This window comes from Cyprinus carpio, chromosome A8, assembly GCF_018340385.1.
Source record: "Cyprinus carpio isolate SPL01 chromosome A8, ASM1834038v1, whole genome shotgun sequence".
In the NCBI taxonomy this organism is placed as follows: domain Eukaryota; kingdom Metazoa; phylum Chordata; class Actinopteri; order Cypriniformes; family Cyprinidae; genus Cyprinus; species Cyprinus carpio.
This window is the reverse complement of record NC_056579.1, coordinates 21,910,807-21,934,815: the sequence shown is the minus strand read 5'-3', so window position 1 is coordinate 21,934,815 and position 24,009 is coordinate 21,910,807. Positions and strand designations below refer to the sequence as shown.

The window sequence follows — 24,009 nt, the reverse complement described above, 5'->3', positions numbered from 1 at the left end:
CTGCTGTGTTTGAAGAGTACTCGTACTGTAAATCTCCATGGGAAGACAGGCTCTTTTATTGCACTTGTATTGGGAGGATTTCATGGCCTTCCCTCAGGTTTTTTTTTTCTCCCTAAACTTTTCTCCCCGAGAAGCGGGTGAACCTCCTAGCTTTTTGTCTGGGGCATGTTTTCCAACCTTCTCCTTTGTCTCCTGGCCCCCATTCCACCCACCCTGCTCACAGAGCTTTTTCTTCTTGAAATTGGTACTGGCAAGTTGAGCCAAAAGCAAATGAAGAGCTTGCAGTATGTCTTGAGTGTGAGATGACACCAGCGAGCGCTAACGCTAGCGCTCACCCACACATCTACTGTTCAGCCCTGTACTCACAGACCCACAATAAGGCTGAAACTTACAAAAACATGCCCAGGTCACATTTTACCACAAAATCAAAAGATACAAATATTATTTTACCTAAATAAAATTAAGCTTATTGAAGAACATTAAGTTAATTTCCATTGTAACATTATTTTTATGACATATTTATAATTATTAATATTTATTAGTATTAAGCATAATATTTTTATGTTGACAGAAATAAAAAACTATATATATATATATATATATATATATATATATATATATATATATATATATATATATATGTGTGTGTATGTATGTATATGTGTGTGTGTGTGTGTGTGTGTGTGTGTATGTGTGTGTGTGTGTGTGTGTGTACATTGTTGTTGTTATTTTTTTGCATTACTGTAACTGTAATGATATTGTTTATTTCTTTTTTTTTAATTTATTTATTTATTGCATTTAAATTTGGAGAGGAAAAATATGCCTTATTGTCAGTCAAATATAAACAACATTAATATAAAAATGTTAAATATATTAATATATTTTTATTTTTTCAAATATATAATTTTTTTATTTTTAAATACTACTGATTATGATATTGTATTAATTATTTAAATTTGAACAAAACTATTATTATTACTACTGTGAATATTGGAATATTATTATACAAATATAGCCGACGCCTTTTTTATTTTTATAGACAATAACTTTATTTATCGTGCACTATCGGCTTCACAACTTTGCAGATAGTTATGTTCATGACACACTGCATGAAAAGTAATATTTGAAAAGGCATAATAGAGGCACTTTAATGTCTTCACTTTTACAGAAAACTACATGTAAAACTTAAATTTAGAAGAAGTGATGCACCAAAAAGTTGCCAACTGAAAAATAAATAAACAAACAAACATAAATAAATAATAATAATAATAATAAAAAAATTTATTTAAAAAATCACTTTTTTCATTCAATATCACCTTTCATGAGATTCACAGATATGGTAGTTTTTATCTTTTGATTAAAATGATGTTGTCTCTTGTAGCTTTAAGTGTCTTTGATTTGTTTGATTTGAACCTGCAGACAGTAAATATTTAAATCACAGCACTGTTTATTTATTTGAAATGTGGGTTGCATTTCTCTGCTGATTTCTCTCATATAAAGGTTGTAGTTGAGCTCTGGAAAGGCCATCCTTCCCTATTTGAACATGCCTGCTGTTGACTGGAAGGTTCCCATGGGAACAAACAAATGAACAGACCCTCGCTGGCCGCCGCTTAGTGAAAAGCGCGACTATAAACTAGCAAAGAGTGTCAAAGCACGAAAAGAAGGGCGAGAAAACAGACAGGTTTTGATACTGAATCACTCTTTGTTGAACTGGGCAAATGTTTTTTCAGTCAGAGTTAGTAGGACTGGAGAACGAGATGTGATAAAAAGATCAAATCCCTTCCATATTTACTCGCTGCTCTCATGATGTCATGACATTTAAAGGAACACCTCTGCCAAGTAGAACATGAATTTAGGTCATTTATCAGGAGTCCCGTGACATCACACAGGACGTTATTGCTCCATGTGAGGTGGCCAAGTAGAACATGAACTTAATTCATCCATGTGAGGTGGCCAAGTAGAACATGAATTTAGGTCATTTTTCTACTGACAGTCCAATGAAAACTAATTCAAGCAAAGTCAATTCTGTCGGCTGCTAGTTTAATGGTCACTATCTCAGGCCTACTGGATTTAGTGACTGTCCCAGGAAAGGTCATTGTTTTTCTGTCAGTGCTGTAAAATCATCAGACCATTTGAGGTTTTTATTATGGTTTCAGTCATCTTCATCCAGACTCCCTTTGATTGGTTTGATGTAACACAGTTGTATTTTTCCAGGGTTGGAAAAGTGTGTGATCTGCTCCCTTAAACCACATTCAGAGGTGGTCCGGGCCGGTCTCGCAAAAGAATTGTAATGTTACAGTTAGTATTGCGTAGCCAGACCTTCAGACTGATGGCTGAAGATTCATGGAATCCATGGCATCTTTCGTTCGCCAAACCCACACCACAAACAACCAATCAGTAGCCGGGTTTCCATCCAAAGTTGCGAATTTAACTTATGTGCAAAATTGCAATATTGCACAAAACATTTGCGGCTGCGCTAATATCCGCCCAAGTAGCACAAAACATTTGCGAACGAAGTTCACCGTTTCCATCCAACGAGTCAAAGAGAACAAAAGGAAAATCATCACTTCCTGATTAAACTGGAACTATACATCACTAAGAAAAGTAGGTAGAAGCTACTGAGATATAAGCTAAAGTAATTTTCTTTAAGGATAAGGCCTAAAATCATTACTTGCACCTCAGAACAAGCAGACGAAACACAATGAATGCGGTTATTGCTTTCGGAGGTGGGTGCTGCTGACTGTTTGGGTTTCAGTCACCTTCATCCAGAATGCAGTCATTTAACAGTTCTGGGAGGCAATTATACAGAAATACTTTGATGACAAACTTTGCTCTGACATTTCCGAATGACCATAACAACAACACAAAAGCCACCTCAAGTGAGCGTAAAATCTTTTTTTCGAATTAAGGCATTTTTATTCGGAATTCAACGTTTCCATCACTCGATTCTGATGCGATACTTCAAAATGTGCATAAAAGCAGGGTGATGGAAACCCAGCTATAGTTCGTTTCTTTTCAGCGTCACGTTTCGGGGCTGGGAAATGTCGCCGCAATAAAACTCTTGAACGTATTTTAAAGATTCTATTCCGCAAACTTTAAATATTTCACATACTTTAGAGAATCAAGCGTTTAGTTGATCCTGATAAGCGCTCGTCGTCACAGTTGTAAACACAATGGATTTCTTCTTTCATGAGGGGTTTTGGCGGCACGGCATCTTTGTTTCCATGCGGAATGTTAGAGAACGCATGTCTCCCGGAAATACTGTATAATTCAACCAATCCGATGACGACTTCGAAACTCCTGAAGTGTTTCCATATGCATCAGACATGATGTTTGAGGCTGAGACTATGTAACAAGTAATCTGAAACAAAACAAGCTAAGTCATTTTGGAAATGTTTGGAAAAGGCCACACATATGCTACTATAAGCCATAAGCTTCTTCCATAACTCATTTTGACTGTTTATAATTGGTTCACGTTGTGAATAAGCTACAACATGTAAATCTGTCAGCAATGTGGACGCACTTCATTGTGACAAAAAATTATGCTAGTGTATAGCGATGCACCGAAATTTCTACAATAAAAAGATCTGCAACCGAAAATACCAGCAACAAAAACATGGATTTTGGATTTGGGAACTTTCGGATGAAAAAGTTTTGGAAGGCCGAAATCACTGACTGAAACAGAGATATTTAATTAGTGCTTCTCTGATGGCGTGTTTGACTGTGTCAGCATCCGTTGACAAAGTGTGGATAAACTCCCAACAGAAAATCACGTCAGCTGTGTGGATGCTAGTTCTGGATTAACAATATAAATTTCTCATGTTTAATCATAACTGATATAGATTCTTAAATCTCAAGATCATTCTTTTAGTCTGTGCTGTTTTTCTGTTGCGTGAACTTCACTAATCATTATTTTTAACGCACCCACAATCCAATAATCACAATAAGCTTTCTGCTTTAATATGAAACAAAGTCTCAGCTTTCAAATTTTGTAAATTTTGTCACAAAATACAAACAATAAATGTGGTTTTGCATCAGTTCAAGCGGCATGTGAATCGATAATCTCTTTCTTTACTACTAGTTATGGCACCAAATAAACATGAATAAACATCAGAAAGCATTCTGAAAAAAAACTTACTGAAATGTATCATGTCTCATGTAATCACTTATAAACAATTATGTCATGTAACATTACATTTACCTCAGGTAAGACATTCAAAGTCCATAAACTCGATAGTCAGCTATGAAAACAAAAACACTCTTGAAAGGAATGTTGATTATTAAATATATTTGATTCATTAATTGATTATTAAGTAAAATGTGTTTTCATTATGGTTTTATGCCAAGTGCATCCTGAATTTTCAATTTCGGCCCTGAATTTTCATTTCTCTGCATCAATAGAGTAGCAATATGTAACATTAATTCGATTGAATTATCTCTGCCAAAAAAAAAAAACTAGTTTAATTAATCAACTGAGAACATGACCTGACTACCAAATTTAATTACTAAAACTATTTTAATTTCCGATTTTTGACTAAATTAAAACTTTCATTGCATTTTCATTGTTTCGGTGTGTAAATTTTTGTACTTTACTCTACAATTTTGTATTAAATAACAAATTATATTTGCATTGCATATTGCATTATAAACAATGTCAGATCTCTCTAAAGTCAACCAAACCTGTCACAGGAAGTGCTCGTAGGGTTCACTTTCACGTTGTTAAATTCCAAATGCAGTTTTGGGTGAAATGCATTTCTAGGTAATTAATTACTGTAATTCAATTATTTTATCTCTGGTATAATTGAATTAAATATTGTGTTGAATATTGGACAATTCAGTATACAACAATAGTGGATTTAACATCAAAATATAAGATCTAATGTTTTTTGATTGTTATTTTACTTTGTATTTTAATTTCCTTGTATTGTTCAACTGGCCGAGGTTGGTATGAGATTTAGAAAGTAATTACTTGTAAGTAATACAATACTTTTTAGAAAAATTAATTAGTCAAGTAATCTAGTTACACTGTTGAAAATGTAATTAGTAACTAATAATTAATTACTTTTTTAAAGAGTAACTTGCCCAACACTGTCCATATACACTATAGTTGAATTATGTACATATGGAACGGATCTGTCTGTATTTTTGCTTTATAAAACACTGTCAGATTATGGCACCTGCAGCGCTGGACTCAAATAATACGTGCTAATGCTGAATCTCAGCCATGGAATTTTTGCAGACCAAAGCAACGCTCTCAATATTGAGACTAAAGATTGTATAGTGTTACAAAGAAAACAACAACAGAAAAACAGGCGAGCCAAAGGCTGCATCTTTCATGACTGCTTTCATGGATGACACGGCTTGGCTTGAATTCCCTTTGGTTTGTTGTCTGCTCCACAAATGACTTTACAGCCTATCGAGTCCTTGCCGTCACATTCTGTATGCTGAAACTTGCCACTGGAGTATCTTAAAGTGTGAGATAGCATTTGTTTATACAAGTACCCATGACTCTTTGTGTGGTTGTGGAGAGTTGTGTTAGACATTCCTGGAAACAAGAGATAGTGAATGGGGATTAACATAACTAGACAGATTAGTCTTTATGTGTCTTTATGTGATTATTTTTATTTATTTTTATTTTTTCCTGACAGAGGGATATTTTTGGACACCATTCTGCCACGATATGATGTGAACGGAGTTCGGCCACCCATCGGTCAGAGGACCAGATTGAGTAAAGGAGACATCGCACAGGCACGCAAACTTTACAAGTGTCCAAGTAAGAAAATTACACATATAAACCGTATAGAATTACAGAAGGCTAAACTGTCACATCATCATCTTCCTGTATAAATACGGAGAAGCTCCTGTCAGACTCAACAAGAGTAAAAGAAGATGAAGATAGAAAATCTGGGTCATTGGAAACTGTAAGCTCACCAGGAAAACATGTCTGACTGCAAACTTCACAAGTATTTAGGTCTGGACAGCAACATCATACAAAAAAAACAAATGTTCTTTATCAGTGTTTTGTCTTGTTTTCCGGTAATACATCTAAATGTGCTTAAAACTAAATAAATAGTTATATATATTAAGAAAACTGAATAAGATATTAAGGCATTTTGGTTTCAGACAATATATTTTGATTTAGTTTTTTTCTTTAGTGGATTAGATTGTCTTGGATTGTTCCTTTGGTGAAAGGAGAAATGAGCGTTGGGTAAGTTCTTACTCTTAAAAAAAGTAATTAATTATTAGCTGCTAATTAAATCTTCAACAGTGTAATTAGATTAGTGTAGTAAAAACTCTTTTTAAAAAGTATTGCATTAGGTATTAGTAATTACTTTCTAAATCCCATATCAACCAGTTGACAATAAAATGATAGACATGAAACAGCTCTTTTAATTCTTTCATATAAATAATTTAAATTGCATAAATTGACCAAAGTATTTAAAGGGATAGGGTTATATTATAAACATACATTTAATCATTAGATGTAAAATTTGGATGATAAATCTACTATTATTAACTGTAACTAAATTAACAGTTAATAATAGTAGAAATTAAATTAAAATTAATTTAACAGTTAACAATAAATAGTATTAATTAGTAATTAATTGATTGTTACTGTAAATTACAGAAAAATAAAGAATAATATATATTACTTTACTTTTTCTAAATAAAAGTAATTAAATTATAGTAATTAATTGCTTAGTAATGTGTTATACCCCTCTCTCTCTCTCTCTCTCTCTCTCTCTCTATCTAGAGAGAGTTATGTTTAACAAATACATTTTGAAGTAAACGCTTCAAGTGAATTTGCCTTGTTTGAAGGATGTTTAGATATTTTTTTCATGGAAAGCAAGACAAAAATGCTAATCTAAAACAGTTTTAGCGTCATTCAGTGACATTTGCTCCCATTTGTCTGGAAATAACATGGCATCCACAATTGATGTGGGGCGGTATATTGGTGATGGTCTCCATGACTCCCGAGCTCGGGAAGACAAAGTAAACACTGGTCAAGCACAGGAAGTTTGTAATTTGTCTTCTTTCCCTGATGAAACAGAGGAGAGAACACTTGTTTTCTAGTATACAACAACTAAACGCAGTACAAGGGGGTCAAAATTTTTTCCATGTAAACTTTACTGAAATGTTAAAAAAACAGAACCAAAGAGTGAATGAGTTTAAACCTTCAAGCAATCACATGACTAAACCATAAGTACTTAAAAGCTCTTAAAATGTCTTAAATTAGTTTTTTATCAAATTTAAGGTCATAAAAAATTATTTTGTGGTGTGTACTTTGATCTGAACACCTTTAACCTTATAATTTATTATTCTCAAGTTAGAAGGTTAAAGGTGTAGTCAGCTTCTTGTATTCAGCTTTGGGTTTCTTGTCTTGTCCTGATCTGGGCTTCTAGGCACCGGGGGTATTGACAGTATCAGTATCCCAGTATACGAAGCAGCAATCGGCTCATCAGTCTTTTATACTCCTGTCGTCGTCTTGCAAGTTGGAATTTCCCCAAAATTTTCAAGATCCTCCTTGATGCTGCATAGGCTCCTCATGTCCTTGAACTCCAGAAAATTTGACTAAGATGGCTGAAATTCTTTAAGGTTCTAGCAGCAGAACCACACACACATAAATACACATTCTTCTGTGTACTGGTAGTCATCTGCTCCTCCCTCTCATGGGTAGCACACATTGCATGTCCATGAGGAACAATTGCGTGGTCACGAAAAACTATTGGGTGCTCTACGAGAATCTATTGCTGGCTCCCATGAGAAAGTATTGCATGCCCACGAAAAACTATTGCGAGCCCACAAAAAAACTGTTGCAGGTGTACCAGGAACTATTGCATGCCAACGAGAAACTATAGCGTGCACACGAGAAACTATTGCGTGCCCACGAGAAACTGTTGCATGCCAATGAGAAACTGTTGCGTGCCCACGAGAAACTGTTGCGTGCCCACGAGAAACTGTTGCGTGCCCACGAGAAACTGTTGCGTGCCCACGAGAAACTGTTGCGTGCCCACGAGAAACTGTTGCGTGCCCACGAGAAACTGTTGCGTGCCCACGAGAAACTGTTGCGTGCCCACGAGAAACTGTTGCGTGCCCACGAGAAACTGTTGCGTGCCCACGAGAAACTGTTGCGTGCCCACGAGAAAGTATTGCATGCACACAAGAAAGTATTGCATGCCCATGAGGAACTATTGCATGCCCCCTAGAAACTATTGCGTGCCCATGAGAAACTATTGCGTACCCACGAGAAACTATTGCGTGCCCATGAGAAACTGTTGTGTGCCCACAAGAAAGTATTACATGACCACGAGAAAGTATAGTATGCGCACAAGAAGCTATTGCATTGCCACGAGAAATTATTGCATGCCCATGAAAAACTATTCCATCCCCATTAGATACTGTTGTGTGCCCACAAGAAACTATTGTGTGCCCACAAGAAAATATTACATGCCCACAAGAAAGTATTGCGTTCCCATGAGAAACTATTGTGTGCCCACGAGAAAGAATTACATGGCCACAAGAAACTATAGCATGCCCACGAGAAACTATAGCATGCCAACGAGGTACTGTTGCATGCCCACAAGAAACTATAGAGTGCGCACGAGAAATTATTGCATGTGCACAAGAAACTATTACGTGGTCACAAGAAACTATTGCGTGCCCATGAGAAACTGTTGCATGCTCACGATAAATTGTTGTGTGCCCATGAGAAACTATTGTGTGCCAACGATAAATTATTGCATGCCCATGAGAAACTATTGTGTGCCCAAAAGATAGTATTACATGCCCATGAGAAACTATTGTTTGGCCACGAGAAAGTATTGCGTGCCCACAAGAAACTTGCATGTACACAAGAAACTACTGTGTGCCCACGAGAAAGTATTGCGTGCCCACAAAAAACTTTAACCAAGTTATGTTCAGCCCCTCCAAAAAGTCTTATTTCATTTCATTTGTTTTTAGAACTGTACATTATTGATGTTGTTTTGATTTGTTTTATATAAGTGTACTACATCAGATTAATGTTTGTTTGTTTGTTTGGCTTTTTATTTATTTATATGTTGTCATTTTATAAGCTCACAAAAAATCACCCTGAAAAGGTGATCAGGACCCCAGTGTAAAGCAGGCTGTACATTATCCATTACATGCTACATTTTATGAATATGTTATGAAACTGTTGGCATTTTTGCATTTAATGAGGCAATTAATTTAATGCAGTATCCAGCCCATGAACTGTTTAATTTTAATTGCAGACTGAATATAAATAAAAAATAAAAAAACACGATGTGGCCTAACATGATTATAAATCTTCAAAAGTCTATGATTGAATAAATATTTCTATTTCATTCAAATTTTTTATTAAAATTAATTCATAGTAAAATGCAGCCTTGTTCAACTGGCTTGTGCAGTTCTCAGTCATTGAATACTGTCATTTATGCTAAACGATAGCTTTTGATGAATTCTGGCAATGTTTACATTATGGCATTCATATTTGTAATTTGTTGTAAATGGTTGCATGAGTGCATGCTTCGTTGTTTTGAATGAACAGCTGTAAGCAGTATTTATTTTAGTTTATTTTATTTTAGTTTAGTTTTTTTATGATAGTCTGGTTAACAAAAATCATGTGTTGTTTTTATTTTTTATTATAGATAATTATACTACATCAAACATGTCTGTTTATTTATTTAGAAAGAGTTATCAGGATCCCAATGTAAAGCAGGCTGTACATTATCCATTACATATGTTACGTCTTATGAGTATGTTATGAAACTGCTGATATTTGGATATTTAATGAAGCTATGCTGCTTTGCCATGTGTGTTTCCAGTCACCACCAGAGCGTTTAATTACCCAGCTCATTTAATACAGTATACTGCCTGTGAACTGTTTCATTAATTCCACGCAGCACCACATAAATGAAAACTCTTTTAGTTAGAATTTTTCTTCACTTTTATTTTCTTCTCTTGCTCGTTGCTGTGAATATTAGGCAGTTGTGTAACATTAGAAGCAGATGTGCTTCGTAACATGAAAGTGCTCAAGGCGCACACTGTGAAAAACAGTCCAGACTTTTTCTTGGTCTTTTGTGTTTGTTGTGTTCTGTGACACACAGCAATGTTTTATATACAGGCAGCGTACTGTCTCTGTGGGCCGTTGTGTAACTGATCACATCTTGTTTATGATAATGAACTGTTCACTTTTTAAACTCTTCTTGAACACCAACAGCTCATGACCTTTCTTTCTGTCTGACTTTCTTAGGATGTGGAGACAGTTTGCAGGAGAGCAGTGGGAACTTCTCTTCTCCTGGTTTTCCGAATGGTTATTCAGCATATATGCACTGCATATGGAGAATTTCAGTCACACCTGGAGAAAAGGTGAAGACAGCAGAAGCTCTGATGAATCGCTCTGATTAGCTGTTGTGAGAGACTATTTTAGGCCTATAAAATGTTTATGGAATTGACTAAATTGTGATATTGTTTCCACATAGAGTTGGGAAGTCCAGTTCATTTTGGTCACTCAGTTTGTCCAATTCTTTTCAATGTACCAGTTTAAAAAACTGATTCACTGATTCTTTGAGTCATTACTGAAAGCCGTTTCCAGAGATTCCCACAAACAAATTTTCAACTATTTTTTCACATACATTACCACATTTCAAAGTTTCAGATTACAGTGAAAGAAATTGATGTTGAAACAGTTTTTACCCAGAAATTGCTAGTAAATTTCACAATTAATAACAAAGAAATGGCAAATAACCAGTGTTGGGGGTAACGCATTAAAAGTAACGTGAGTTACATAATCAGATTACATTTTCAAGTAACTAGTAAAGTAACTTTATCTTTAGAGTTACTTTTTTCTAATACATAACACAAGTTACTTTGTTTTCCCATTTATTTACTGACCTGTCCCTGTGTTTAAAGAAATTGAGGTGCAAAGGCACAAACTCAATCCCTACACCCATAAACTCCACTAATTCCACTAAAGGTGTCAAAACTGTCAACAATAATAAAAACAATATAACTTTTTTTTTTTTTTTTTTTTTTTTGGGGCATTAAAAAATAAAGCAAATCCAGATGACCAAAAGTAAACATAGCTGGTTGCAATTTGTGGAGTAACGCAATATTGTAATTGCTTTACTTTTAAAAGTAACTTTCCCCAATACTGCAAATAACATGTTAAATTAAACGTGAATTTTTTGACGTAGAAAGACAAATTAGCATTTTCTTGTAAAAAATACTCCAGTTATCTGTTTTTCACACAGTACAACTTCAATATATATATATAAATATACACACACACACACATATATATATACACACACACACACATATATATATATATATATATATATATATATATATATATATATATACATACATATACATATACATACATACATACACACAATGTAATACAATTTTAAAGGCTTGATTGAAGAAAATATTCTGTCAAATATGGTTATTTACGGCTCTCGCTATATAGTTTTACTCTAAAACAAACATCCTGATTACAGGGAGTAATTTATACGCTGCAAAATGGTTTGATTGAATTGGGAAAAAAAAGAACAGATTAAAAAAGACTTCTTAACAAATCTGACATAACTTCCACATTTCTTTTTTGAATTACCAAGTAGATTGTCTAAAATGAGGATTTCAGAATTGAAAATCATTGCATTTGCATTTATTAAAGGGATACTCCACCCCAAAATGAAAATTTTGTCATTAATCACTTACCCCATGTCGTTTCAAACCCCTAAAAGCTTTTTTCGTCTTCAGAACACAATTTAAGATATTTTGGGTGAAAACCGGGAGGCTTGTGACTGTCCCATTGACTGCCAAGTAAATTACACTGTCAAGGTCCAGAAAAGTATGAAAGACATCGTCAGAATACTCCATCTGGCATCGTTGGTTCAACCCGTAATGTTATGAAGCGACAAATATGCTTTTTGTACACAAAGAAAACAAAAATGACTTTATTTAACAATTTATTTCTTCGGTGTCTCTTTGCATTACTGTAGTGCCATTTTGGAGAATATGAGCTGGACGCAAGCAGCGTACGCTCTTCTGTGTTAGCTGCGCTGCACAGATGCGCTGTTTTTGTTCAAATCAAAGTGTAAATACACGTAGAAAATGCATCCTTGTGTCGCGGCTGACACAGAATAGCATACGCAGTTTGCGTTTAGCGGATATTCTCCAAAATGGCGCTACGGTGATGCGGAGAGACACAGAGGAGACAAATTGTCAAATAAAGTTTAATGACAAAATTTTCATTTTTTCTTATCGCTTGATGATTAATGACAAAATTTTCATTTTGGGGATGGAGTAACCATTTAAGACTTTCACAGATTCCAACTTTCCTCCAGTAACACTACTACATTTTCTTCCCTGATCATTCTGAACTTTACATCAATGGATTTATACCGGAGTCATTTGTGCTGGTATGATCATGTGGAGATCAGAGATGGATTTTGGAGGAAAGCACCGTTGAAAGGTTTGAGATGAACACCTGACATTTCAGAAGAACAGTATGAAAAAGTCAAGGTGAAGATTGTTCATTAATGTTGAATTATTTGCTTGTACCTCTGTATACAGGTCGATTTTGTGGGGATAAATTACCGGAGCCGATCATCTCTACAGACAGTCGCCTGTGGATTGAGTTTCGCAGCAGCAGCAACTGGGTGGGAAAGGGCTTCTCTGCTGTTTATGAAGGTACCAGCTATCAATCAAATCAACTACTATCAAATGTTATAAACATTTATAACCATAAATATGTATAGATAATGTCAAAAAAAAAAAAATAGCTAATTGACATTTTAGGTAAGCATTCATACATTTAATATTTTGCAACTGCAGCTTTGGCCTTGCATTTCTTATGTCGACAGAGCTAGAAGTAGTTGTGAGTAAAATTATCCCAAAACCAGCAGCAATTTCCTGGCTACAATCTATGGCAAATCCAGAGTGCTCAAAATAACGTCAACAGAAAACATTGCCAAATTCATTCGTAATGAGTGTTTTGCCCCACAGACCTAAATCCAACCATAGCTGACCTATGCATTACTGAGAGTTTCCATTAGGTGAACACCTAACATTATCTGTTTCCAGCAGTTTCCACTGTGAAAGAAGTAATTGTCATGCTTTACACTCATGTTTGTGTTGTAATCATTTTATCTTGCAGCTATTTGCGGTGGGGAGGTAAAGAGAGACAATGGTCAAATTCAGTCTCCGAATTACCCAGATGACTACAGACCTAACAAAGTGTGCATGTGGAAGATCACTGTTGCTCAGGGTTACCATGTAGGCCTTACCTTCCAGTCTTTTGAGGTATGATTGAAAAAGTTGTTATTACTGCGCTATTAGCATGTAATTAATTGTTATAACGTTAGAGTGTTTCCTAAACAAGAAAAGACAGTGTATATCTAGAAATAAACATTACCCTGGAGACTTTGGCTGCAACTTGTTAATCAATAATGAAAACAAATTTTATTACTTTTATTACTAAATTACTAACAATAAAAAAATAAAAAATTATAAAAATGAAATAAATAAATATTAACAAACTGTAAAAAAATATGTTATAATTTTTGAAATACTTCATATCATTAAAATAAATCAAATGAAATTAAAAAACACCTCACTGGGATTGCTAAATGTATAAAGAAGCCCATTATAATGATAGGGTTCATTGTACAGACCATGCACAGTAAAACATGGAAGTGGGATAATAAATAATTTAAGCATTGTTTTAATTTAAATGAGTATACAATTTTTTCATTTTCATTTAGACTTTGTCTGGCTGACTCTGAGAGTCGTTGCATGTGGGTTATATTATTATCCCCAATCTTTGTGTTAGAAGATAAGGGATGTTGTAGATTGTTGATTTAATTTTTTTTTTTGTTTAAAGTTGATGAAAAGGTTGGTTACAGTCACAGCTGGTTGCTTTCAAATTTTAATGGCATATAAGCATTGAAAGAACAGAAACAAGACTGAACTTATTAGTTTTTCCATTTCCTTTTTTCCACATTATCTTTCACCTTTTCATTCCAAATCGAGAGGCATGATAACTGTGCGTACGACTACCTGGAGGTTCGAGATGGGAACTCAGAAAGCAGCCCGCTGTTGGGCAGATTCTGTGGTTATGACAAACCCGACGATATTAAATCCAGTTCCAACCAGCTCTGGATGAAATTTGTGTCTGATGGGTCTGTCAACAAAGCTGGATTTGCTGCAAATTTCTTCAAAGGTGAAGTGTACTATTTTGCTTTATGGCTGTGGAAATTTTATAGGTGTGATGTTTGGCGTTATAGCTCAGAATTTTACGTTATAGCTTGAAATTTTTTATATTCAGGAATGCACATGAAATATTTGACCAATAACCAACATGATGAAAAAGATGAGCCCTGATATCATGTTTTCATAATATAGCCGATAATGCTAATCCTACAATATTAGCACTAAATATCTCCTCACATATTAGCATCGCTCCTCCAAGGTACTGTAAATGATTAAGCTCTGATGTTCTTGTTGTTTGCAGAAATGGACGAGTGCTCCAGACCTGACAACGGTCGCTGTGAGCAGCGCTGTGTCAACACGCTCGGTAGTTACAAGTGCGCCTGTGACCCTGGGTATGAGCTGGCTGCAGACAAACGGAGTTGTGAGGGTCAGTATGTGCACAGTTCAGTGCTGGATACAGGCCTATGCCATATTCAAACTGTTTATGGCAGCATGGTAGCAATCGAAAAGTCTCAGAGAAGTCTGTCAAAATAGGGCCCAAGATTCTAATATAGGTTAATGTAAAGGAATTTTCCATAATCATTTTTCACAGGTGTTTTACCCATAATTTAAACTATGCATTGCATTGCATTGTATTGTGTTTTTGGCTTAAAGGAAATGTCCATAAACCTAACGTATAATGTCCCAGCAGAAAATAACAAGTACATTTTCTGTTTTTGTATAGATTTGTCTTACAGTACACAAGAAATAATGCTAACTCTGTGTGATAGATTTAGGGCAAAGTTTTTAAAGCTCATAGGCCAAATTCACAAAAATCTTCCTAAAAGGAAATAATAATAATATAAATAAAATTACACATGATTGACTGACCTTCCTTAAAATAACCAACAAATGTCCTCAAAATAATTTTTCAAAATTCCAATAATAATAATAATATGTATTAAAATTAAGTAAATTTGTGTTATTTTCTGTTTACCTTAAACTTTTAAAGATGAAGTGGAAATTTCTGTGCCACTAATGTCATCACTCGGAATTCAGAAAAAAAGAAAAAAAAAAAATTAAATTAATGGAACACTCCCCTTATCTTCTTACTGGTTAAATAAACAGATAACCCCGCCCTGAACTCACACCGTTGGTTGAACCAGTGTTTGCTGGGCTGGTCAGGGTTCTCAAACAAACAGTACAATTTGGTAGTTTAATAGACTTTTTGAGGGAATAAACCTACAAAAGGCTTAGTAATCTGAGATAAGAGAAGTATTTTAACACATAAAATTCACACTTTCCCTTTAAGAAACCTTTCTTGAAGCAAGAATTACTGAGTGCATGTTTTGAGCAGCCAGCAGCACTCACCTCATTCTGCCTCTAGTGGACAGTGTATGCTACTGCATCCTCTTAATTACTACTCCTTCTTGCGCTGTTGACATACCGCCGACATCTGTTTTGTGCTATTGGCTTAGGGCTGCCAGCAAGTTAAGAGCACCTTCCTCACATTGACAGCAGGCCTGCCTGGCTTTCTTTGCCCTCCTCCACACGACACTTACAAAGTGCTTCTCTGTTTTCCGAGCGGCTGGAAATGATGCTGAAGTTTGGATCTGTTTATATCATATTCTTCTCGAACAAAGCACTAAAATACAGTTCAGGTTAAGGGTCAAATCATTCTTAGGTAAAGTGTTGTCTAACAGCTAACGTCTCTTATTATATCGTCGGCTAATGTCTGGATATGTGAGGCAGTTGCTAGGACAGCACGTACCCTGCGGCTGCTATATTGAGCAGAAATCTGTTTGTTCAGACGTGCACTGAGATGACTCAACGGCTCAATCGTGACAGACTGGAGCAATCGGAAAATGATTCCCCATTAGATAAAAGAAAGATTGGCCCAGCACAGCCTTCCGGTGGCTATCATCATATCAGCAATAAATCCGACATTATCATAATGACTGTGCGGCTCTTTCTCACAGAACAGGCGATGCAGAGGGTTTATTGCACGATGGCCCTGTGGGAATAGAGACGGATAGGGCTTAAATGTACACAAAGCTAAAACTTCAAGGCAAGGGCTGTCCAAAGGCTTCTCTATGGCATGCTGGTAGCCATGGAAACATCTCTCCCCAAGTGCATGTGTTCGGTGGAAATTGCTGTAGGGGATCCGTTCGGTAATTTGGATCGTACCGGACTAAAGTAAACTACTCCATCTTTCTGCTTGTGTTTGGTGAGATACAAAGCCTGGGGTTGTTCCCCGTGCATTTTAATTAAAACAGGACCGTTCTTGTTAGTTCATATGTAGCATTCGCCAGGTTTTGACAAATCACAAGCTGGTCAGCTTGATAAATTGAAAGCTTAAGAGCGCTGTGTAACCTAGGCGTGTTGTGCATGAAATATGTAAGCATACTTTCACAAAAAAATGTTTTCCCATATGTTACCCTCTTTTAAGGGGCTGTGTGGTAAATTTTTACATTTATTTTTTACACTACCAAAATTATACCTTTGTGGGTGCAACAGCTTGAGACGGGTATCCTCAAAGAGACACTTATTTATACCTTCTTTACCCCTAAAGGGTGCATAATAGTACCATAAGAGAACATATTACTCACGGAAGGGTATATGTCACTACTCTAAAGTGCTAATATGCACCTTACATGAGTAAAGAATGTACATAGGTACCCCCAAAGGTTTTTTCCTGACAGTGATAGTCAGTAATGGAGTTATACCTGAATAATCCACGTTGTTTTTGCTAACTGTATTAGACATCTGTATGTAGATGAGCTCTGTTATGATTGTATAATTGCTTTGCATGTGGGAAAAAAAGTGATAGGTCATCCTTTATTTAAGGTAGTTCCAAACCTGTATGAGTTGAGAAATGTTTCAGTGTTGTTTTGCACATACTTCAATGAAAGTCAGTAGGGTTTGATGTTGTTTAGATGTCCTTCATGACATCATCTTTTGATGACAAACTTTTGGTGAACTACCCCTTTAAATATATAAACATAGTGGTAGAGATCAAAGGGGAAAATTTGTGGATGCATCTTGATTCCTTCTCAAAAGGTTCTTGAACGATCCACGAAAACTCTAAATAAACACAAGCATGCCTTCAAATGAAGTTGAAAGCCAAGGATTAAAAGACTTTTTAAATAAAACAACCAGCCAACATTCTACATAATAAACACTGTGTATAAAGAGAATGTGAAGGGAATTTCACAACAAGCCATCTTAAATGGAACATCACCCTATCTGTTTTCTAAATATATGTTGTTTGAGGTTATTGTGAATGATTCATCCATGCACAATTGCACATGCTTTCTTTTTTTGACTTTGTACTGATCAAAATGTCATAAATTGATCTTCCGGTGAAAAATGACAGACCTTACTCTGGTGATGTATCTTCTCTGATCATTTAATCATTTAAAGCTTGTTTCTTTCTTACAACTGACTGCAAGCTCACATTGAGATCTGCTTCTATCCAATCACAACCTATAGTTAGAAACAACAGATATTTTCTTCAAAAATATGGAAGAAATATCTGTTGCTTCTTCCTTTACATTTCTTTAACTTTATAAAGAGTTGTGCCCATGTGCTGTTACTGAAGAGGTTTGGGAATCAGATTTTTTTTTTTAATAAATGTTGTGTGTGAAGTATTTCTCCAGAAAACTTTAGTATAATTTGTCTTACAGTTCTTTTCTGTTGTCTTTTTCTCCAGCTGCCTGTGGTGGTTTCATCACCAAGCTGAATGGGTCCATCACCAGTCCAGGCTGGCCCAAAGAGTATCCACCCAACAAGAACTGCATCTGGCAGCTGGTGGCGCCTACGCAGTACCGCATCACGCTGCTCTTCGACGTCTTTGAGACGGAGGGGAACGATGTGAGCACTAGGTTTTTGCCTCAGCTTGGGGTGGGTTTGTCTGGTTCATTTCAGCTCGATTGGTGTGAATCACCACAGGGCTTTAGGGACTGACTTCTCCAAATTACCTTCATGTTTTCTCACTTGTTCATTGTTGATAGCTTAGGGCAGTTTTGCCCAGTGCAGCTCACATGACGAATTCATTTATGATTTGTTTGTTAAGATGAAGGGTAGTTTTTTCAGCTTCGTGCATGCTTATCACAAACACTCAGGTAGTTTATAACAAAACTGTTCTGTTAAAGAGTTGCCATCTGGCTTTCGTTATTTTTAATTTCACAGACTTTAATAGAAGCTGGTTATATTGCTTTAATATAACAGCAGCTCCTTTACATTAGTGCTAAATAATGATTTTGAGAAAGAAAATGAGGCTGTTGGCTCTAGCCGGGGTATTTTTAAAATTTTTTTTTTAATGGCTATTAGTCCACTAGATTAGACTAACACTAAAACATGTTTAAAGCAGCTGCAAGTTTTCCTGAGCATTTTATAGCTTCACATTAATAGCGTACTATATAATTGCTGGATAAATTAAAGCTAGGAATGTTTTGGGTTCAGTGACATATTGCCAGTAACCACAGAAAGTTATGACCACAAAAACGAATCAGTTTACAATAATGGACTTCCACTGAAAGTCTATAGGGCATGAACCTGCACATAAATAACCGTTGCACAATATGTGAAAGGATACCAGAAACGAACATTATCTGCAAAGTACTGTTTATATGGAGCAAACTCCATCCACAGGAGATACGTCGGTAACGTTTAATCAAATATTCATCCAATTACATTAGTTGCCCCACCATTAAAGCATGATTTACATGCTTAAATAACACATTTTGTATGCAAGTGCTTCTTTTAAACTTTAAGTCGCCCATTCCTGCTTTTAAGCCCTCTTGAATGCCTTGTTCCATTGTAAGCATGTTACTGTGAATATGATTTGTGTTTGTTTTGTTGATATTGTCTGTGTTAATGCTGTCAGTAGAGCTTAACTCGTATTGAACCTGAAGCATTCCTTAAGCATACTGGCACTGGTTTAATAGAGGGAGGTGAGAATGGCCTCAGGTTTATTGATTGCCAAAAACAACATTTGTTCCAGATAACTAGTGTACAGCTTGTGAACTATTATTGGCAAAAGTGTTGAGATCAAAATGAAAAGCTGTGATCATCAGTGGAGTATTTGGAGCATTTTGTGCCACTTAAATGAAGGATCTATCCAGTTTCTCATAACAACAACTGAGACGGTCATTTTTCCTCTTTATTTTTGAGTCAAACATTTACATTTATCAGACGATTTTATCAAAAGTGACTAATAAAACATGCAAAAGAGAAAACAATACAAGGAATGTCTCTATTATGCATCCTTGCTGAAAAGAGCACCATATGCTGTGTTTTGGGACAAGAAAGATGCTGTTGACCAGGTTGAAAGGTCTCTGTAGATGTTGACCCGTGACTCAGGTTTGCTCTCTGCTGTGCAGGTGTGTAAGTATGACTTTGTTGAGGTGAGGAGTGGTCTGTCCGCCGACTCCAGACTTCACGGGAAATTCTGCGGAGCTGAGAAACCGGAGGCCATCACTTCTCAGTACAACAACATGCGCATTGAGTTTAAATCTGACAACACAGTCTCTAAAAAAGGCTTCAAGGCCCAGTTCTTCTCCGGTGAGTGTGTGCTGTAAAATTATACAAAAAGTGTCATATATATTATACAATTATACAAAAAGTACATATATATATATATATATATATATATATATATATTATATATATATATATATATATATATATATATATATGTATATATATATATATATATGTGAGATATAGATATAATAGATATAGATATATATATGTATAGATAGATATATAGATATGTATATATATATAGATATATCATATATATTATATATATAGATATAGAGATAGAGAGCACGTCCTGGAAAAAAATATCTGATCGTAGCTTTTATTGATATATATATATAGTATTTTTTATATATATATATATATATATATATATATATATATATATATATATATATATATATATATATATATATATATATATTATGTGTGATGAAAATTACATGATTTTTCACTTTTTTGGAGAAAACTTGGATAATCCTAAACTTGTTAACATAATACAATAACTAGCAGTCAGTTAATTTTGAGATTAATTACAAATATAATGTACAAATAAAAAGGAATATATATATATATACATTATATATGATATATATAATACATATATATATATTATATATATATATATATATATAATATATATGAATATAGTATATATCATTACAAAGAACACACTGCATTAAGCATGAAATTTTGAATTAGAAAGTCTGAAATAGTATTTTCTTGTAAAACGTTCTCTAATAATCTTTGTCTGATTTACAACTTCGAAAAATACATTTCTATCTTGTATATATAGCAAAAAAAGCTGTCCTTAATAGTGCTTTTATTATTTAAATTGTACAATTTACACATACTAAATGAATTTTAAAAGGTCTTGTTTAAAAGTTGTAATAAAATGTGAAAAGTAGAGTTTTCTTGTTTTATTATTTATTTTTAGTTATTTTAGAGAAGCTTAACATTCCTCATTAAAAAAGAATAATGTTATTTTTATTATTATTTTTTAAATAGCAATAAAAAGAGTAATCTACTATATATTACCTATATATCATATATATATATATATATATAGATTATATATATATATATATATATATCATGTAGAGGACAATAAATATATCATCCTAAATAAATAAATAGATAAATAAAAAATCCTGAGTGTGTTTGACTAACATCTGGTGTTTTGTTCTGACAGATAAAGACGAGTGCTCTAAGGAGAACGGCGGATGTCAGCATGAATGTGTGAACACCTTTGGCAGCTACAGTTGTCAGTGCAGAAGTGGCTTCGTTCTGCATGAGAACAAACATGACTGCAAGGAAGGTGAGAAACACATGCTTACAGTATATGTGAATATACACTGAGACAGTGTTCCTTTGAAGCAATAAATCATGACAGGCCATATAAACTCTCAAAGATGTTAGCAAGATGATACAATATGCAAATTTTCAAGTGATGAAATATGTCATTACCAAAGGGATGAAAAATGAAAATTTTCAGCATTTACTCACCCTAATGTTGTTCTAAACCTGTATGACATTTCTCTTCTGTGAAACACAAAATGAGATATAATGAAGAATGTTCATGCTGCTCTTTTCCATAAAATGATAGTTCAAGGTGATCACAGCTATTAAGATTAAAAAATAACAAATAAGCACAATAATAGATAATAGATGTGTGGTCATGGGTGTACATATATAATAAAAGAAAAGCTTCCACCCTAGATTAGTTAGCCTATGTTAACAAACGTTATCTGTAAATTGCTTAGTTAGGTTTTGGCAAGTGTTTCACCAGAATCATGTACTGTATGTCTGGAGTGTCACCGTGTTTTCTGTCTGAGTAACGCACAGCGCTCGGGTTGTTTTATTTTCCCTATTAATGCACGACTGCTCAGAAACCTTCACCATCGATTTCAGCTCACTGACACTAACTAGCGTCTGGATATTTTTAGAGAACTCCTTCTTCTTGTGGGCAGAAATAGAAAGAGAGTGGCAGTGCTTGGGAGAAAATAAAGAAAATGTTGTCTGAGAAGGTTCAGAAATGCATGGATATGCGTGCCAAAAACAACACTGATTATCATTGTCTGGAGTTTGCTCATGTGAGGAGCGAGAGGATAAGGCTGTTTGTGTGTGTTTTCGAGTGTTGGACGTCACGTGTTATCGGTGTCTCTTACAGCTGGCTGTGATCAGGTTGTGAACAGCGTGAGTGGGACCATCACCAGCCCCAACTGGCCAGATAAATACCCCAGTAAGAAGGCCTGCACCTGGGCCCTCTCCACCACCCCGGGACATCGGATCAAAATAGTATGCAATAGTCCAACCTCTCTCCATCCTTATTTACCATAGTTGGGTAATGTACAGCCCAGACGGTCATTAGTTCAAAACAAAACCCAGAGTAAAGAAGGACCTTGCATCACCCTGAAACGGTTTATTTATAAAGACCAGCTGACTGTACATTATTCACTTATTACATGGCTATTAACAAATAAATCAACTAAATTATGTAAATTGTTTAATTTTAAGAAGAAAAGGTCTGGATTAGTACGAGACATGAAACTAGCACAGCTACTGTATGTAGGAAATTGGGTTGTTTGGCACATTTATACCATATAGCATAATTATACAAGAACATTTGACTCCAGAATGCTGCAATTGACCAATCAGGGACCAAGTATCACTGGTAGCAATGAATGAAAAATCGTGTACATGTTTGGGTACAAATATTGTTTAATATCCTGTGTCTTTCTCAACATATAGACTAGATAATGACCTTATAACACTATTGCTCTGTTTCAAAACCTATTGTGCTGCTTACGTAGGCAAGATTCAAAGGGATAGTTCACCCAAAATGAAAATTCTGTCATCATTTACTCATCTCAAGTTGTTCCAAACTTATATGATTTCTTTCTTCTGCAGAGCACAAAAGAAGATATTTTGAAGAATATTGGTAAGCAAACAGTTGACGGTGGCTATTGACTTCCACAGTATTTTTCCATACTATGGAAGTCAATGGATACCGTCCTCTGTTTGGTTTGCTTACCAACATTCTTCAAAATATCTTTTTTTTTTGTGCTCAACAGAAGAAAGAAAATATACACGTTTGGAACAAGTTAAGGGTGACAAAAAAAAAACAAAAATCAAACTCCCTCCTAAAAACAGCGCATTTCAAGTCTGCTTTTCCATTGTTTTTCTATCTGAACATGCACTAAATGGACGTGTTTGATACGCCATCCTAAAAACACAGCATTTCAAGTTTTAAGAACGTCTCTAGATGTTCCACGTCACTCTGTCTCATGTTGTTAAACCCAAAAATGCATTCTTTTTGATCAGCCACATAGAAGATAGCTGTCTCTATAGACAGCGAAGCAGCTCACTTGCTTTTGGAACAGAGCTTGTCACTCAATTTCATAAGAAGTCTTGTTTTCCTGTTCATTATAATGGTATATTGAGTGTCTGTATATAAACTGTATATTTCAGGCTTTCAATGAACTCGATATGGAGCCTCATCTGGAATGTGCTTATGACCACATTGAGATTTACGACGGTCGGGATGGGAAAGCACCAAGCCTTGGACGCTACTGCGGCACCAAGAAACCTCAACCGATTATATCCACCAGCAACAAGATGTTCATCCGCTTCTTCTCTGATAACTCAGTGCAGAAGAAAGGCTTCGAGGCATCCCATACTGCAGGTGAATACATCCATCTGAATGAAGTGAACAGTACCACTAAACACTGGAATTACATGTAGTCTCATATAATACAACCTAATAAAACAATAAGCTGTAATAGACCATGCAGTGCTCCACTTTGTGTCATTAACAACAGGCCATGGTAAAATCCCTGATGCACATGGTTTAAATGGCTTATTGCTTTTTGAATATGACACCAAAGTTCAATAAATAATGACAATTATTATCTGTTATCTTGAATGGTTTATGATGGTTATATAAACCAGTTCAGATTTTTAAGAAAAATCATATTTCATATTCAACATATATTTAATATATTCATACATTGTATTTAAGAGATAGGCCTTTTATATTTTACCTTATATTAATGCAGAGTTTTACCAAATTTTGACTATTAACCAACATTAGAGAACCGTGAACATGTGGATGTCTTGTAAAATTATTGAATTATTAACATAAAATTTACATGTAATTAATATTTAAGTCAGAAGGGTTCAGCTGACATAAAAGTTTGAGAATCCCAAATGTGTAACATGTATTTTTAGCATAATATCGCAACAGAATTGCAAGTAAGCTACAGC

At 35.0% G+C, this 24,009-nt stretch overlaps 1 protein-coding gene across 1 annotated transcript in view; it reads left to right on the top strand.

Annotated features, from left to right (window-relative positions):
* The window catches only part of LOC109109073 (bone morphogenetic protein 1-like), a 70,361-nt gene that overhangs the window by 39,982 nt on the left and 6,370 nt on the right, over positions 1–24,009 (top strand). The window contains exons 7-18 of the mRNA XM_042762793.1: positions 5,647–5,773; positions 10,253–10,368; positions 12,379–12,481; positions 12,583–12,699; positions 13,166–13,311; positions 14,035–14,230; positions 14,522–14,647; positions 17,912–18,102; positions 19,584–19,764; positions 20,936–21,061; positions 21,914–22,041; positions 23,215–23,428. Coding sequence (XP_042618727.1) covers positions 5,647–5,773; positions 10,253–10,368; positions 12,379–12,481; positions 12,583–12,699; positions 13,166–13,311; positions 14,035–14,230; positions 14,522–14,647; positions 17,912–18,102; positions 19,584–19,764; positions 20,936–21,061; positions 21,914–22,041; positions 23,215–23,428 — 1,771 coding nt within the window. The remainder of the gene's footprint in view (positions 1–5,646; positions 5,774–10,252; positions 10,369–12,378; positions 12,482–12,582; positions 12,700–13,165; positions 13,312–14,034; positions 14,231–14,521; positions 14,648–17,911; positions 18,103–19,583; positions 19,765–20,935; positions 21,062–21,913; positions 22,042–23,214; positions 23,429–24,009) is intronic.